General features: G+C 36.3%; 1 protein-coding gene across 1 annotated transcript in view; it reads right to left on the reverse strand.

The window, feature by feature from the left end:
• The window catches only part of LOC123547523 (uncharacterized), a 33,565-nt gene extending 19,245 nt beyond the window's left edge, over nt 1-14,320 (reverse strand). The window contains exons 1-5 of the mRNA XM_045334696.2: nt 14,234-14,320; nt 8,857-9,015; nt 6,845-6,999; nt 4,889-4,980; nt 643-771 (exon numbers count right to left, since the gene is read on the reverse strand). Coding sequence (XP_045190631.2) covers nt 643-771; nt 4,889-4,980; nt 6,845-6,999; nt 8,857-9,015; nt 14,234-14,269 — 571 coding nt within the window. The 5' untranslated portion in view covers nt 14,270-14,320. The remainder of the gene's footprint in view (nt 1-642; nt 772-4,888; nt 4,981-6,844; nt 7,000-8,856; nt 9,016-14,233) is intronic.
• Nucleotides 14,321-16,627: the final 2,307 nt, after the last annotated feature.

Consider the following 16,627-nt stretch of genomic DNA (forward strand, 5'->3'; position numbering starts at 1 on the left):
TTTGTTTGTTTCAGTGTAAGATTGAAATATCTTTCAGGAGTGAACACCAGATACAATATTTTCAACAGTGGCATAGCCACATGAGAACATTTAAGATGTGGTGTTCAAGAGTGAAGGATTTTGTTTGTTTGTTTTTGGTTTAATGCCATTTTTCAACACTATTTCAGTTAAGTAACAGTGGGCAGTCAGCCTAGCCGGTGTTCCTGGATTCTGTAACAGTACAAACCTGTTCTCCACAAGTAATGGCCAACTTCTCCACATAAATCAGAGGTGGAGGACGAATGATGTCAGACACATCTTTCATCAAATCGTCATGGAGAACATACGCCTCGCCCGAGGATCGGACTCGCAACCCAGTAATCCTTAGATCTGTGCTCTCCCTATTGAGCTAAGCGGTGGGTTTGAGTGAAGGATATTGTGAGCTTACATGTAAAACTAACAAAATTAACTTTCTTTTTATTTCATGTTTAGACAAAATTTACTCACTTTATAGTTTCTTACCAGTGAAAAACATATTTGTTATTTTTCACTGTAAAAATACAAGATTATATTTTCCTCTAAAATTTCAATAATTCACTGAAAAACATTTAATAAATTCTGCCCTGTTAAAACCAGGCTTTAACACAACACAGTGACATCTACCTCGTAATCTTGTGGCAATATCCTTTCCAATGGGCATCAACTGCAGCACAGCAGATTTCTTCTGACTGCGTCTCCGGACATATCCTCTCTTGATCAGCACCTCGAGACGCCACCAGGCTTTACAAAAGTCTGAAAATAGGATGTCATTTGTGTCAAAATATCTCTTTACTTTATAGACTTGAAAAGAGTAAATGAGTATATTTTTTTTTCTAAAATAGGCATGTCCATCAAATTTCAAAGAGTATTGTAAAACTACTTAATTTTGTAGGCATGAAAATGTGTACTTATGGTAAAAATGGCTATTTTGTGTGGGCTTTGTTTTGTGGATGTCGGTTAAAAGATAAAATACATAGCACTTACACAATTCATGAAAGTAAGTCCCTAACAACAATTTATGAGAGTACAGTAAAGTTTCTTCTTTTTATTGCTCATTTTTTTTCGAGTCTAACTTTTAAGGAAGCCTGTCAGACCAAACAAGTTTTTCATACATATTGCATATGGCGCACTGACTCATTATATTTCTACTTTTCATTTACAACAATTAACTTGCACTTAACAGCAATGGCAGTCCAGCCCTAAGTTGCCCCTATGACCCTGAGCTTTTGACCTTGTTTCTGATCAAGTTTGGTGAACATGTATCAGTCAGTGGCTCTACCAGGATGCCAGTCTGTGATAAAATAATGCTCGTAGTGGCACCTGGGGTCTTCCTCAACCAAAAAAAGCTGGAAAGTCGTCACATCACCAATAAGTGTGATGTAAAACCTAATAAAAATGCTTACTACAAGAAACCAAAGTGGGGTGCACATGGCTTACAACAATAGAAATTTTAATGAAACTATTACAGAAATACTTAGCCATGCCAGGGGACCATTGCCACAACAGCTGTACTGGTAAGATGTGTGATTCCAACTTACCTTACACCAAACCAATGATATCACCTTATTGTATTTTGTCAGAAATGAATCTTTTGAAATATATTCCACCAAGTATTGCTTGTCACACATCAGCGCTTTTACTGGGTTTAGAACTATGTTCTGTGAAATCATTTTTTCATTGTTTCAGTGAAAACAGATATTTCTGGGGTGCATTAATTCAAGGACTTCCAGTTATTAGCGATTGAATGAAAGGCTGAAACTTCATATTTCAAACTCGCTTATCTCAAAATTCAGGCTATCTCGAAGATGTTTTCAAGTCCCGTCCCGAAAATATGAGCACAAAAAATTGTTTTAAGTCAAATTTCAGTTATCTCCAAGAGCCTTGATGCCTCAGATAAACCATTTCACATACTATTTACTTTTCATATAATGTGCAGAAAAATCAAGAACCCCTTGGTGTCGAACCTACATGTTTTTTTTTCATGTTCATAGGATGATGCATAAAATGATTTACAAGCTAAGAAGGGCATCCTTTGCTAACAAGCAGTAGATTTGAACAACGTCTCAGTGTAACATACTATACTTTTTATTTCAAAAATCAGATGATAAAAAGCAGAGGGCCAGATGGCCCTAGGTCACTCACCTGAGAAACACACCTTACAGTGTAAACATGTCTGACCTTGTGATTTCATGGAAACAAATATTCTGGCCAATTTTCATTAGGATTGGACCAAAAATGTGGTCTCTTAAGTTTAAACAAGTATTTTCTTTGATATGACCTAGTGACCTAGATTTTGACCCCAGATGACCCATATTCGAACTCCATCTAGATTTCATCAAGGCAGTCATTCTGACCAAATTTCATGAAGATCAATTGAAAAATACAGCCTCTATCGCATACACAAGGTTTTCCTTTGATTTGACCTAGTGACCTAATCTTTGACCCAAGATGACCAATATTCAAACTTGACCTAGATTTTATCAAGGCAATCATTCTGACCAAATTTCATGAAGATCAACTGAAAAATACAGCCTTTATCGCATACACAAGTTTTTTCTTTGATTTGACCTAGTGACCTAGTTTTTGAAGCCAGATGATCCACATTTAAACTCCACCTAGATTTTATCAAGGCAATCGTTCTGACCAAATTTCATGAAGATCAATTGAAAAATACAGCCTCTACTGCATACACAAGGTTTTTCTTTGATTTGACCTAGTGACCTAGTTTTTGACCCAAGATGACCCATATTCTAAACTGACCTAGATTTCATTAAGGCAATCATTCTGACCAAATTTCATGAAGATCAACTGACAAATACAGCCTCTATCGCAAACACATTGTTTTTTCTTTGATTTGACCTAGTGACCTAGTTTTTGACCCAAAATGATCCATATTCGAATCTGACCTAGATTTCATCATGGCAATCATCCTGACCATAATTCATGAAGATCAGTTGAAAAATACAGCCTCTATCGCATACACAAGGTTCTTCTTTGATTTGACCTAATGACCTAGTTTTTGATCCCAGATGACCCATTTTCGAACTTGACCCAGATTTCATCAAGGTTATCATTCTGACCAAAATTCATGAAGATCAATTGAAAAATACAGTCTCTATCGCATACACAAGGTTTTTCCTTGATTTGACCTAGTGACCTAGTTTTTGATCCAAGATGACCCATTTTCGAACTCTGCCTAGATTTTATCAATGTTATCATTCTGACCAATTTTCATGAAGATCAATTGAAAAATACAGCCTCTATCGCATACACAAGGTTTTTCTTTGATTTGACCTAGTGATCTAGTTTTTTACCCCAGATGACCCATTTTCGAACTCTGCCTAGATTTCATCAAGGTAATCATTCGGACTAAAATTTATGAAGATCAACTGAAAAATACAGCCTCTATCGCATACACAAGGTTTTTCCTTAATTTAATCTAATGACCTAGTTTTTGAACCCAGATGACCCATTTTCGAACTCGGCCTAGATTTCATCAAGGTAATCATTATGACCAAATTTCATGAAGATCAGTTGAAAAATACAGCCTCTATCGCATACACAAGCTAAATGTTGATGGACAACAGACGACAGACAGACGACAGACGCCAGACATCAAGCGATCAGAAAAACTCACCTGACCTAAAAACTAGAGTTGTCACAAGAGTGACGAATTATACTCCCACAATATCGCCTTGTCACAGAACTAAGCCAATGTCAAAGCTGAACTTATTTGACCTTTGACCTACTGACCTCAAAATCAATAGCGGTCATCTGCTGGTCATGATCAACCTCCCTATGCAGTTTCAAGATCCTCGGCCCAAGCGTTCTCAAGTTATTGTCCGAAAAAGGTTTAAATGTTCCTGGTCACTCTGTCCTCATTAAAGATCATCCGCTGGTCTTGATCAACCTCCCTATTAAGTTTCGTGATCCTAGTCCCAAGCATTTTGAAATTATTGTCCAAAAACAGTTTAAATGTTCCGGGTAACTGTGACCTTGACCTTTGACCTACTGACCTCAAAATAATTAGGGGGTCATCTGCTGGTCCTAACCAACCTCCTTTTCAATTTTCATGATCCTAGGCCCAAGCATTCTCAAGTTATCATCCGGAAACCGTTTAACTGTTTCGTATTATTATGACCTTGACCTTTGACCTACTAGCCTCAAAGTCGAACGTGACCTTATTCAATCATGTTACACCTGTGTACAAAAATTTATGATCCTAGACCCAAGCATTCTCAAGTTATCATCTGGAAATCGTTTAACTGTTCCGAGTCACTGTGACCTTGACCTTTGACCTACTGACCTCAAAGTAAAACTTGACCTGTATTTCATAATGTTACACCTGTGTACAAAAATTTATGATCCTAGGCCCAAGCGTTCTCATGTTATCATCCGGAAACCATTTAACTGTTCCGAGTCACAGTGACCTTGACCTTTGACCTACAGATCTCAAAGTCGAACTTGACCTGTATTTTATGATGTTACACCTGTGTACCAAAAATTATTTAAATCGGTCAAGCCTTTCAGGAGTTATCATCCGGAAACCGTTTTACTGTTTAGGGTCACTGTGACCTTGACCTTTAACCTACTGACCCCAAATTCGATCTTGACCTGTATTTTCTGATGTTGCACCTGTGTACCAAAAATTATTTAAATCGATAAAGCCTTTCAAGAGTTATCATCTGGAAACCATGAAAACCAACGGACCAACCGACCGCCAAGCTCACTAGTATATACTCCCCCCCCCCACCCCCGAAAACTTCGTTTTGTGGGGGTATAATTAGTCCCCCAAAAATATATATTATTTCATAGTACATGTATAATGCAAGGCTGTGAGAATCAGTGTGAGGTCCATTAAGATACAAACCATTAGGTCCCTCTGCAAATTGTTCTTCTGTCAATCTGATTGCCCGTGTCTTCACACTGCCTTCCGGAACTAGAATACTTTTATCTGGACTGCTAAAAGGGAAAGTTAAAAAAAAATACTTTAGACCTACTGCCAAACAATAATTTGGCACGATAAAACCAGGAGTGTGTAGAGGGAATAATTTTTGTGACACTATCAAAGGTAAAAGAAACTGTTCTTCTATGTAAAGTGTACACCCTACTATTCGATCTGTATTAGGGTTTATCGTGAATTGCAACTTTATTCAAACTCTATGTAAGGGAAAAGTTGCTTTTAAACAAGAAGCTGCGTTCAATAAACGCTTGATGCCCCCGGTGGCATCCTTGTCGGTACAAAGCAACCCAAGTCCAAAACGAGGTCAAGGTCAAACTGAGGTCAGGTGATGTTTGAAGATGAGGAATGGTCACAGGTTACATCTGCATTAGTATCAAGTCATTCTAGTAAGGGGTATTGATGCTAGACGAAACGGTCCCATTTGGTTAACCAAGAGATGGCCCATACAAAGCAACCAAAGTCCAAAATGAGGTCAAGGTCAAGGTCAAACTGAGGTCAGGTGATGTCTGAAGATGAGCAATGGTCACAGCAGGTTACATCTGCATTAGTATCAAGTCATTGTAGTAAGGGGTATTGATGCTAGACGAAACGGTCCTATTTGGTTAACCAAGAGATGGCCCATATAAAGCAACCTAAGTCCAAAATGAGGTCAAGGTCAAACTGAGGTCAGGTGATGTTTGAAGATGAGCAATGGTCACAGCAGGTTACATCTGCATTAGTATCAAGTCATTCTAGTAAGGGGTATTGATGCTAGACGAAACGGTCCCATTTGGTTAACCAAGAGATGGCCCATACAAAACATCCTAAGTCCAAAACGAGGTCAAGGTCAAACTGAGGTCAGGTGATGTTTGAAGATGAGGAATGGTCACAGGTTACATCTGCATTAGTATCAAGTCATTCTAGTAAGGGGTATTGATGCTAGACGAAACGGTCCCATTTGGTTAACCTTGTACGGACGGACGAACAGACAGGACAATCACTATATGCCTCCCGCATCAGTAGATGCCGGGGGCATAAAAATTATACATAGTAAGACATTTCATTGTCAACTTTGTATAGCTATACTGTATTGCTGATATCAGCTACCTTTTGACATGAAACGATATATATATACTGATAATCTTTTGATATCAAGTATTGATATTTGGCATGTATTTCTGATATGAATTATTAACTTGAGTAATTTTCATAGTGCTGATGTAAGTAATCTAATAGTATTGTACTAATGCAAAAACCTTATTATTTTGTGCATAATGTAATTACAAGCTAATCAAGATATTTTGAAAATTTAAAAAGTTTCTACTGCCACTATCAGAGTATTTTTTAATGATGTTATGTATAATATAAATGGTATTGTCTTATATTTAAAGTTCTATAAGGCTTTAACTATTATATTCAAATGGATGTAACAGCTGTCCAAATGAATGTTATGCATAATGACATGGTTGGAAAAGCTCTACTTTTGGTGCTTCACATGAAGTTACATTGTATTTACAGTTTGACACATAAAGCGAGGTCATCAAAAACAACATATTTAAATTTAACTTTCTACTCTGTTAATCAAAATTCAAACCTTTGACAAGTTGAAATATTAGAGAAAACAATTACCAGGATTATGTATTTTATGTTCAAAATGGAAATTATGTATGCCACATTTAAAACAAAGGCATTATCAGCCTTAAAGAGAAATAACGGAAAAACCTTGCTACAAATGTGGATCAAACAAGTGGCAGAGGAGAGGGACATTTTTCAGCAAATATAAAAGAATAACTGATAATTTTCTTAATTCTTCAATATTAATATTGACCTAATAAGTTTGAAATTATCAAGATAACCGGGAATAAGTATAATCTTTTCACTAACCAGTTCCCATGATGTCTAATTTCCTCTGTGGCATCTAACAGTCCTACCAATATACCACCTGCACTGCTGACAAAACGTCCTGCTAAAGGTTTCAGACAACTAAATTCCTTCTCCTTCTCTAACTTTGTCAGTCTTGAACATGTCTCACCACCAATCTGAAATGGCACAATCATAAAAGCTTGTTTTTGATATTTTGTTACCTCCCTTTAATACAAGAATTTTCATCACTTCACTGGAAAATTTACCATAAATACAGTTTGATGCAGAGATGCAGCCAAATGTCCTTTTTAGGTGACAATCTTTGTTTTAAAGTTTCTATTTAATTTAGGAAATTAGTTTATTTCAAACAATCTAGAGTTAGTTTTTCTCTGGCTTTGATAAATGACCTGTGATTGCTATAACCATAACCTAAACCATGAATCCACAACTTTCCCTGGGATCCATCCGACTTAATTATAGGTCATATGGCAACTTTCAACCTTTGGTGGTGATGAAGACCCCAGGTGCCTTCCCATGCATTATTTCATCATGGGTGGGAACCTGGGTAGTACCACCAACCTTCTGTAAGCCAGTTGGATGGCTTCCTGACATGAAGAATTCAATGCCCTGAGTGAGGCTCGAACCCACATCGGAGAAGTTATTCAAAGTCAGCGACCTTAACCATGTGGCCATGGAGGCACCCTCTGGCATTCAAAAGCCTGAAATCAGGACTAGTCACAACAAGAGCTGTCCGTAAGACAGTGCACTCTACTTTTCTCAGTGCTTGACTCTGAATTTGAGCTTTGCCAGTAAAAACTTTATAAAATTTTAACCAAAAAATTCTAAGTTAAAAAGGGACATTACTCTGTCAAAATTCAAATTAGAATTATGGGTATTGTTTCTCCTGGTGTAGACTTTGATTGTAAATAATTATTTTAAGTTTCAAGTCAAAAGGTTTGAAAGTTACAGAAATATTTGATAAGTTTCAAGTCAAAAGGTTTGAAAGTAACAGAGATATTTGACTTTTTCAAAAACTTTAACCAAAACATTCTAAGTTAAAAAGAGGCATAACTCTGTTAAAATTCAAACCAGAGTTATTGGGATAGTTTCTTCTGGTGTAGATTTTGATAGTAAATAAGTATTTTAAGTTTCAAGTCAATAGCTTTGATATTAACAGAGATATTTGACTTTATCAAAAACTTTAACCAAAAATTCTAAGTTAAAAAGAGACATTACTCTGTCAAAATTTGAACAGAGTTATGGGGATTGTTTCTCCTGGTGTAGACTTTGATAGTTAATAACTATTTTAAGTTTCAAGTCAAAAGCTTTGATGGTAACAGAGATATTTGACTTTATCAAAAACTTTAACCAAAAATTTTAAGTTAAAACGGGGCATAATTCTGTCAAAATTCAAATCAGAGTCATGGGGATTGTTTCTCCTGGTGTAGACTTTGATAAATAAAAAAAATAAGTATCTTAAGTTTCAAGTCAATAGCTCTGATAGTAACAGAGATATTTGACTTTATCAAAAACTTCAACCAACGGCGACGCCGACACAAATGCAGTACTTAGCAGTCTAGCTAAAAATGCAACACCTGCATAATCACAGTTTAAACTGTGGTGATTTAGGTTTCAACGGGATTACAAATGACTGTTAAAACCATAACCTAAATTATGTATCCATAACATCCATTTCCATAGTTACAGTATCCATTGACATGATGTGGATTTCAAGATGGTTATACAGAAATAATTAAAATATATTTCATGTTAAATATCTGACATGTTTCCCACAGACTGTTAGTGAACAATGCAATACAAACTGTGTACATTAATATTTAACTTTATTTTATTTATTCTCTTTTACATTTCTGTACCATTATTTAACTAGGGCCATATCCCTGACCAAAAATCTGCAAACCTGATACCCTGTGTTCTGACCTGGATATTTTTCAAGTCTGGAGGTCATTCCTTTTGAGGTTGCACTGTACGTAGTGTGTACATGTAAATGAAGATAAAAAACCTCTACCTACCCCTTCCAGCCTCCTTGCTTGTTTCACAGACCTGATAGGTTCATCTGCTAGCTCTAAGGATACTACAGCTCTTGATGTACACTCCGCTGCTGACTTCAAATAATGATGACATCGTTGATCTCGTTCATGGTTGATCAATCCCCGCATAAACAGATATCTCTGGAAATATATAAACATAACAGTATACCACAGTTACTTATTATGTTAGAATACCAAAACTTCGAAAGCTAGCTTCTAACAGCAGGATTTCTTTTTCTCTTGTAGTAGAGACTGTTTGTAGGCCTTGACAGGCCTGGCCCTTTACCCTCTTAGTAAACAAGAGCTGTCGGAGGACAGCAACGCTCGACTATTCAACAGCCTTGTCAACTGAATGAATACAAAAGCGTAAAAAGGAGCTTAATTTTGTACAAATGCGAAACAGGGTTATGGAACCTGCACAGCGCTTATCAGCTCATGACAGTGGACAAGTGTGTGAAGTTTCAATCGATTCCCATTAGTGGGTACTGACATACCAGCTTTCTAAGTCAAAAAAGGGGCATAATTTTGTAAAAATGCAAAGTAGAGTTATAGAACGTGACACTGCATGTCATATCTGATTCTGTATGAAATACGACGTAGGACCACTTCTGGTATAAGGCGTTGGGGCGAGTGATGTCATTCAGTAATGATGTGTGAGAGCCGACTTAAAGCTCTCAACTGTTTCTGCGCAGGCGATATTCGTCTTTGAGTCTATTCCTGCACTGCCTTGATAAAGAATGTTTGTATTGATCTGAAATTGCGTTGTTTACTTTGTAACAGTTTGAATGATTATAACAAAATTTTTCTACAATGTTTGAACTGATACTGTCACTTATGATTTTAGGACGTATTCGTCTTCTGTTAAGTACTGGTGTTAGATAACTATTTTTGTCAATTGCCGCCACCATACCCCTAATGATTTTGTAGATAAAAATTAATCTTGCCTGTTGTCTTCTTTTGTGCAGGCTGTCCAGGTTGAGTCTTTGTAACATATCAGTAACACACCCATCTTCTCTGGAGTGATAGTCTTTTAAAATGAAACTTGCTGCGTGGCGTTAATTTTCTCCAGGGAGTTGCTATCCTTAATGCAGTAGGGATCCCAGATAACTGACCCATACTCAAGTGTAGACCGAACAAGTGAAATATATGCAAGTTTCCTACAGTCTTGGGCACAATTCCTAAGATTCCGTTTTAAAAATCCCAAAGTTGAATTTGCTTTTTTACATATATTCAATGGTGATGTGTTTCCCATGTAAGATCCTTTGACAGAGTCAGTCCAAGGTTGGGATTTGAGTCCACTTGTTGTAAGATGGTTTTATCTAGTTCATAGAAAATATGACTTCTGACGGACACTTAAAATATAACACTTTTTGGCATTAAATTTCATGCCCCATAAATTTGCCCATTTTTCAAGTTCATAAAGATCATTTTGTAGCAGGAGATGGTCGTGAAAATGTGAATTGAATCATGTGAACTGATGGGTCTATATAATAAACAATCACCAGCAAATCATGGGACCTGCACAGTGCTTATCAGCTTATGACAGTGAACAAGTTTGTGAAGTTTCAATCCATTCCCATTAGTGGGTACTGAGACACCAGCTTACATACAAAACCATAACTAAAAATTTCTAAGTCGAAAAAGGGGCATTAATAAAAAAGCAAAATAGAGTATAAATGAAACCTGTGCAATGTAAGTCAGTTTATCACAGTGCAGTAAATAAATGTGTAAAGTTTCAATTCATACCCACAAGCGGTTACTTTACTTTACTTTTTACTTTTCCGGATTATCCACTTTGCCATCAGGTGTGGATCTCAATTTCTTCTTAAAACTGCTCAAGGACGGCACTGAGACAATGCTTTGAGATAACTTATTCCATGGGTCAATAACACGTTTAGCAAAAAAGTATTTCCTAACATCAGTTCTTGTATGTTTCTTTTCAAGTTTCTGATCATGCCCTCTAGTTTGGACATTCTGACTTAATGTAAAGAATTTTTCACTATCTGTTTTATAAAGCTCTGCCATGAGTCAACTTATAAGTTTCACATAAATCCTGGTTATTTCTTCTTTGTTCCAAGCTAGGTAAAGTAATCGTGTCATTAGCAAGTCTAAGGCACCGACGTTGACCTGACACTAGATGATTTATATCTTTTTTTAGATGAGGTTACCATATAGGTGAATCGTACTCTAATACCGGTCGTATCATGGTAGTATATAAAGTTCTAATTTTCTCGGGTGTATAACATGTAAAACATCTCTTGATAAGTCCAATTCTATTGTTAGCCTTTTTAACACTTTCATTTATATGAGATTCTGACTTTAATGTAATAGTAACCCCTAAATCTCCGTGACAAGGTTCTTCACATAAAGGTGTTCTGTTTAAAGAGTACTGAAATTGTATAGCCTGTCTTATTCTGAGTACCACACACTTTGATTCATTGAAACGAAGAAGCCAATGGTCTGCCCATGCCCCAAGTGAATTTAAATCAGACTGTATACCGTTCATCTGTATTGTCGCGGCACTTGACATGTGACTTAACGACATTAAACAAAAAACAAAATAACAGAGTATTTCTTGTCTTTACCACTATATTTCATGTCATATACATCAATAACTGCTTGAAAATGAATCACATATCATTCAAGAAACAATCATGTGTACTTCGAACAACAATAGTCAGCCATTGTCATCATGTGACGTCACATCACTAATTTCGCGGTATAGGTCAACAATTGTGGCAATCAAACTATCATAGGCTAAAAAACACTAAATATTATTCAAACATTGAAAAACTATCTAAGTCAAATTAACAGGAACACTCAAATGTCTTTAAACTCCAATTTAAACGTGTCATATTATCTGTTTACAATGGCACTATCGAAAGTAATTTCCTCTGGGCAGTGGACACACCAGATATTTTGCAAGTTAACCACAACAGGGCCCTCGTTTGCCAATTTTTGGGGCCGAAATTCGGCCCCATTCCCCCCTCGAAATAGTATGTTTTTTTCCCCACTAGTACAGAAAAATTCCCCCTCGAAAGAAAAAAAAAATCAAGAAAAAAATCGATACCCCATAGTCTTAGGAGCCCGGGTCCGGGAGATTTTCAAAAGACGCTCAAAGGACCCGGCATGATAATTGCCATTTTCCTTTGATAATCCTTCCTCTTATCAGTCATTTCTTAAAGTAAAACTATGTCCACGATAAACACGTGTATTCAAAATAAACACTCGCGGTCATGCTCTCCTGCCTTTGATCTTCTGCTAAATTCCCGCCCTTTATCCTGTGGACATGCCACGCTGATTTTTCTTTATCAGCAAGTTACGTCACGGCAAGTGCACATAGGTAATGAGAATCAATGAAGTGTTAACATTAATTGATAAAGCGTTACCTGTATTGAGCCTGCATACTGTCAAAAAAGGCGCCAATTATTAAATTATCGTAATTAAGCGACCAGCTGAATACCGAGCATGTGAAAAGTGTCCTGCAAGATTTCTTCATGCAAACTTTAAATTAGATCATTGTTTAATGATTGTACCTTAACTTCAACGAGAAAATCCACAAATTTAAATGATTTTGGAAAGTAAAAATAAGTTTAGAATGTCCATTCACGATTCTAATTACACCCGATGACATATGCAATTTTTCCAAAATTCACTAAAAAAAACTTGACTTTCAATGCAATTTTTAATGAAAAGTAGCATCATTATTTGAGGAACTATCTCTGGTTTACCTTAGTGGACCAAGTAACTGGCAAAAAACAACATTTCAGACGACATTCCAAAAGTGTACCAGTATCCGGATAGTACGTTTTTGGATACATTTTTACATAGTGTTTTAGCACTTTTCTGCTAACAAACAAAAATATTGAAGAAAAACCTCATCAAATTAAAATGAATTTTGATAAAAATTTATTTACAATATGAGATTATATGACCTGAAACAGAAATTGTTATTATGCTGTAACATGTTCTTGGTTGTAGTAGCTATTAATTACGTAGTATTACTTTATAAGAAAATATAGTCAATTGTATCGATGTGTTGGGGCAGGACTCTTGTATTTTGAAAAAGGACCCTTCAAAATTTGGACCCAAGGGTCCCGGGACTCCTGGGTTTTCAGGTCTAGTGGAACCCCTGATTTTACTGATCCGTAAAATACGCTCGTTTTTCAGTTCCCCGGATGCGTGTATGCAAAGTTACTTCCCTTTGAAAAAAAATGTTGCATAATCCACACCATACAGTAAAATGATCACGGATGCAACTTGGGCGAAATGCGCAAAAACAGATTTGCTTTTTAAGCAGCATGCTCTCAAAAAACAAACTACTGTCACGGACACCGCTGTTTCATCAGGGCCAGACATGCACAATCAGGTAGATACGATGAAGGGAAGCCCTGCTCCGGCTGCTGCTGAGACAATGTCCGTGGATACTGCTTGTGCTTCCGTTAATGACGACATGTGAACCTCGATTGGATGTCACCTAACTGATTTAATAAAAGAAAATAAAAGTTGCCTGTTTTCAATAGATTATGTTCTGTACAATACTTCTTATATATTCACATTAGTTTGATATCTGTAATACTCAATTGACCTTAATTTAAGGGGTTATGATCAGATGTCATATCTCCAGAATGAATTCCCCCATCCCTTGAAAATGACGCGAAATTCCCCCCTCCAAGGGCCCCGGCCCCAATCCCCCAAAATGTAGAGAGGGCCCTGCACAAGGTCGTGGGCGTGGTCATAATGTATCGGAGCCTAAGAATTGTACTATTACTGAATATTCTCTATCTGATACTAATCTAACATGTTCCAATTCACTGCTCAGTATCATGGGTTTTATTTTTGCTATAGATATGTGAAAAATACGCTTTTAATAAATATTGACAGATATTTAGCAAGGTAACTGCAGGTAAGAATGCTTTTCGCTAGCATGCGTAAAATAGGACACAAACTTTGACTTAAAACACTACGTAGGTGGCGCAACTCAAATACCGCGAAATTAGTGATGACGCGAGATTAGTGATGTCGAGTATAAGTCTTCGTTACTGAGAGTGAGATACCAGCTTAGTTTACATACAGGAACTTAACCAAATCGGGACGCAGACGCCGATGCATGTGTGAGTCCAATAGCTCTACGTATTCTTTGAATAGTCGAGCTAAAAAACCCTGTTATTGTTTATTTCTGAATTTCTGGCATGTCTGGAGAGTGAAACTGAAAGAGCCGACACACCCAGACTGGGGTCATTTTACATTGTCAAGCATGCATTTATTATTTCAAACAATAAAATAAATGACTCAAGCCAGTCAAGGCTTAGTAACGCGGGTTTCATGCCGAAAATAATTGGAACTGGCCGATATTTACCAGGTCAGGATATTTCTTTCCACCCGCCATTCTCATTTGTAAACATTTTCGGAAAACTTTGGACTTCTTCCATATGGGCACTGTATAAAACGCAACAATTTCCCATAATATTGTTTGATGGGGGCCGACCATTTGATATTCTTGGGGCGGACAATTCCTGTCTTTGGTTTTGCTTAAAAAATATTCTGGCTTCAACATATTGAAAAAAAATTCTGACTCCCAAATCACTGAAATTTCAGGCTCCAAGTCAGGGACGTGGTGGAGTGGTGTACTTGAGTACCATCTTTTGAGTATTATATATGTTTCCTTTTTATTTATAAGACCATACTGATAATTTGACCCTAAAAGCTCATTAGAATTTGGCTGTAGAAATATTCAGAACCATCTGCAGAAATACATCCTACAAGGATCTTGCACCCTAATAAAGTTTTCTACTTAAAATACATTCTCTTTCAAGTTTTTTTTTTCTTTTTCTTTTACAATATATAACCAAAGAGCTATCAAAATAAACTGTGTAGGTGGAGCAGTCATATTTTACCCAATATATGATCGTACTGCATGACGCCGCACCATCTCAACGTTATTTATGTTCATTTCAGTGTGATGTTTCTATGTTTTGTTGTCTTTCGTGCGTCTGAATGACACATAATTATTTAAGTCCTTTATTAGGAAGCTGCAGGTCTCAAAAAATGTCAGTATTAATATAGTATCATAGTGAAACAGCTAGATATAGTATAGGAATAATTCCTGTGCCTATCACAGTGCTTTAGGGTATAGTGGATAGCTAACAAACTTTTCCTGCATTCCAATTAAAAAAAAATAGATTTAGTAGTTTCTTCCTGTATACAAGAAGGAAAGTGCAATTCTTTTCAAAACATTCAATGAAAATACATGTGCTTTTTCTCTCCTTGCCATTGTTTACATACGCACTAATTTAGTGTTTACTAGATAGTTTTGGTAATTTTTTAAATAAATAGTTAAAACGCATCACAACAGACTTTAAAAGAGTGTTTTAACTATAAATCAGAATAACGTACAATGTGCACTCTTCTTAAAAACATTCAGCTTTTTAAATTTCTGTAAAACACTTTTCACTCACTATAATGTTTCTACATACACCCTGATTTAGTCAGTACAGGACAGTTCTGATTTTCATAAGATGACATGTGTAAAATAACACAAGAATCACACATTTAAATATATCTCAGAATGTCTGTATGCAAGCCGGTAATAGAATGAGATAAAAATATCTATACAATAATCAATGTCTAAATGTAAAACTTATCAACCTATCCTATGGCTAGTAAACCCTAGCGCCACCACCAAAAAGTGGTGATAAGGCGTAAAAAATTGTTTCTTTCCGGTATCCCGACCTACCCTAAATTTTTGGCCCGACCATAAATGTTTTTATGGCCTTGGAAAATATTTTTTTTAGCTTTTAAACAAAAATTTGTAAGACTGCACTTTCTATGCTTTAAACAAGGTCAGTGATGTTAGAAATCAACTTACTGATGCCCTAAAGGCATAATCCCCTTATTTGTATTAATTTTTTGACACAAAAATAATTTCCCAAAAGTCTCCCCTAATAAAAAAAAATCCGACCTGCCTACCCTAATTTTTTTAGCATGTTACCGGAAACAAAGAATTCGTTTTAAGCCTAAGGGAAAGAGCTATCAACATTTCCGTGGTGCAGCTATCGCTGGTTTTAAAATGTAAACAGGTGATTAAAATTTATATTTTACGTTACATTTTCGTTGATATAAATTATCGGAGAATGTAGTGCGGCGTAAGGACATTATAACTACAGATTGACTCTAATTTCGTTAAGATATTTTGTAAATTGTGGTGCCAACAGCTTTTCTTCTGATTCCGACGTTTGTAAATTTTGACACCTGTATGATTTCAGCTAAATTTCGATGCATAGACACACTATATGAACATTATCGCGCTTGCAAATTGTCTAAATGTGTATAATACTCGCACAGACGTACATTAGTATTCATAAAATGTCCTGTAAATGAAATACACTAGCATTTTTAGAAGTGGTGGCGCTTTCACATCAGTGTTGGCGCTGTACAGTAGTGGTGGCGCTGTGGTTAGCGTTTGAACGTCTGACAACAAAATAAGTAGTTTTATTCATAACAAGTGAGGTATTATTACAGGAATTGTCATTTACCTTTTTAAATCTAATGTCTTAAAGTTATTTTGAAGCATGTGTGTGAATAATGATTGAACGACTAATTTCTAAATCAAATTATAAAACTTTTATATATTCAAGTATCATGCAAACACTGTTTATCCGTTGCAGATGGGAAGTCTCGAGAGAAAAGGGAAAAGTGGGTTTCTCCTAAAAACTTAAATGAAGAACAATATTTGCCAAGCCTTTTTCTCCGA

Source organism: Mercenaria mercenaria, chromosome 9 (genome assembly GCF_021730395.1).
Source record: "Mercenaria mercenaria strain notata chromosome 9, MADL_Memer_1, whole genome shotgun sequence".
In the NCBI taxonomy this organism is placed as follows: Eukaryota; Metazoa; Mollusca; class Bivalvia; order Venerida; family Veneridae; genus Mercenaria; species Mercenaria mercenaria.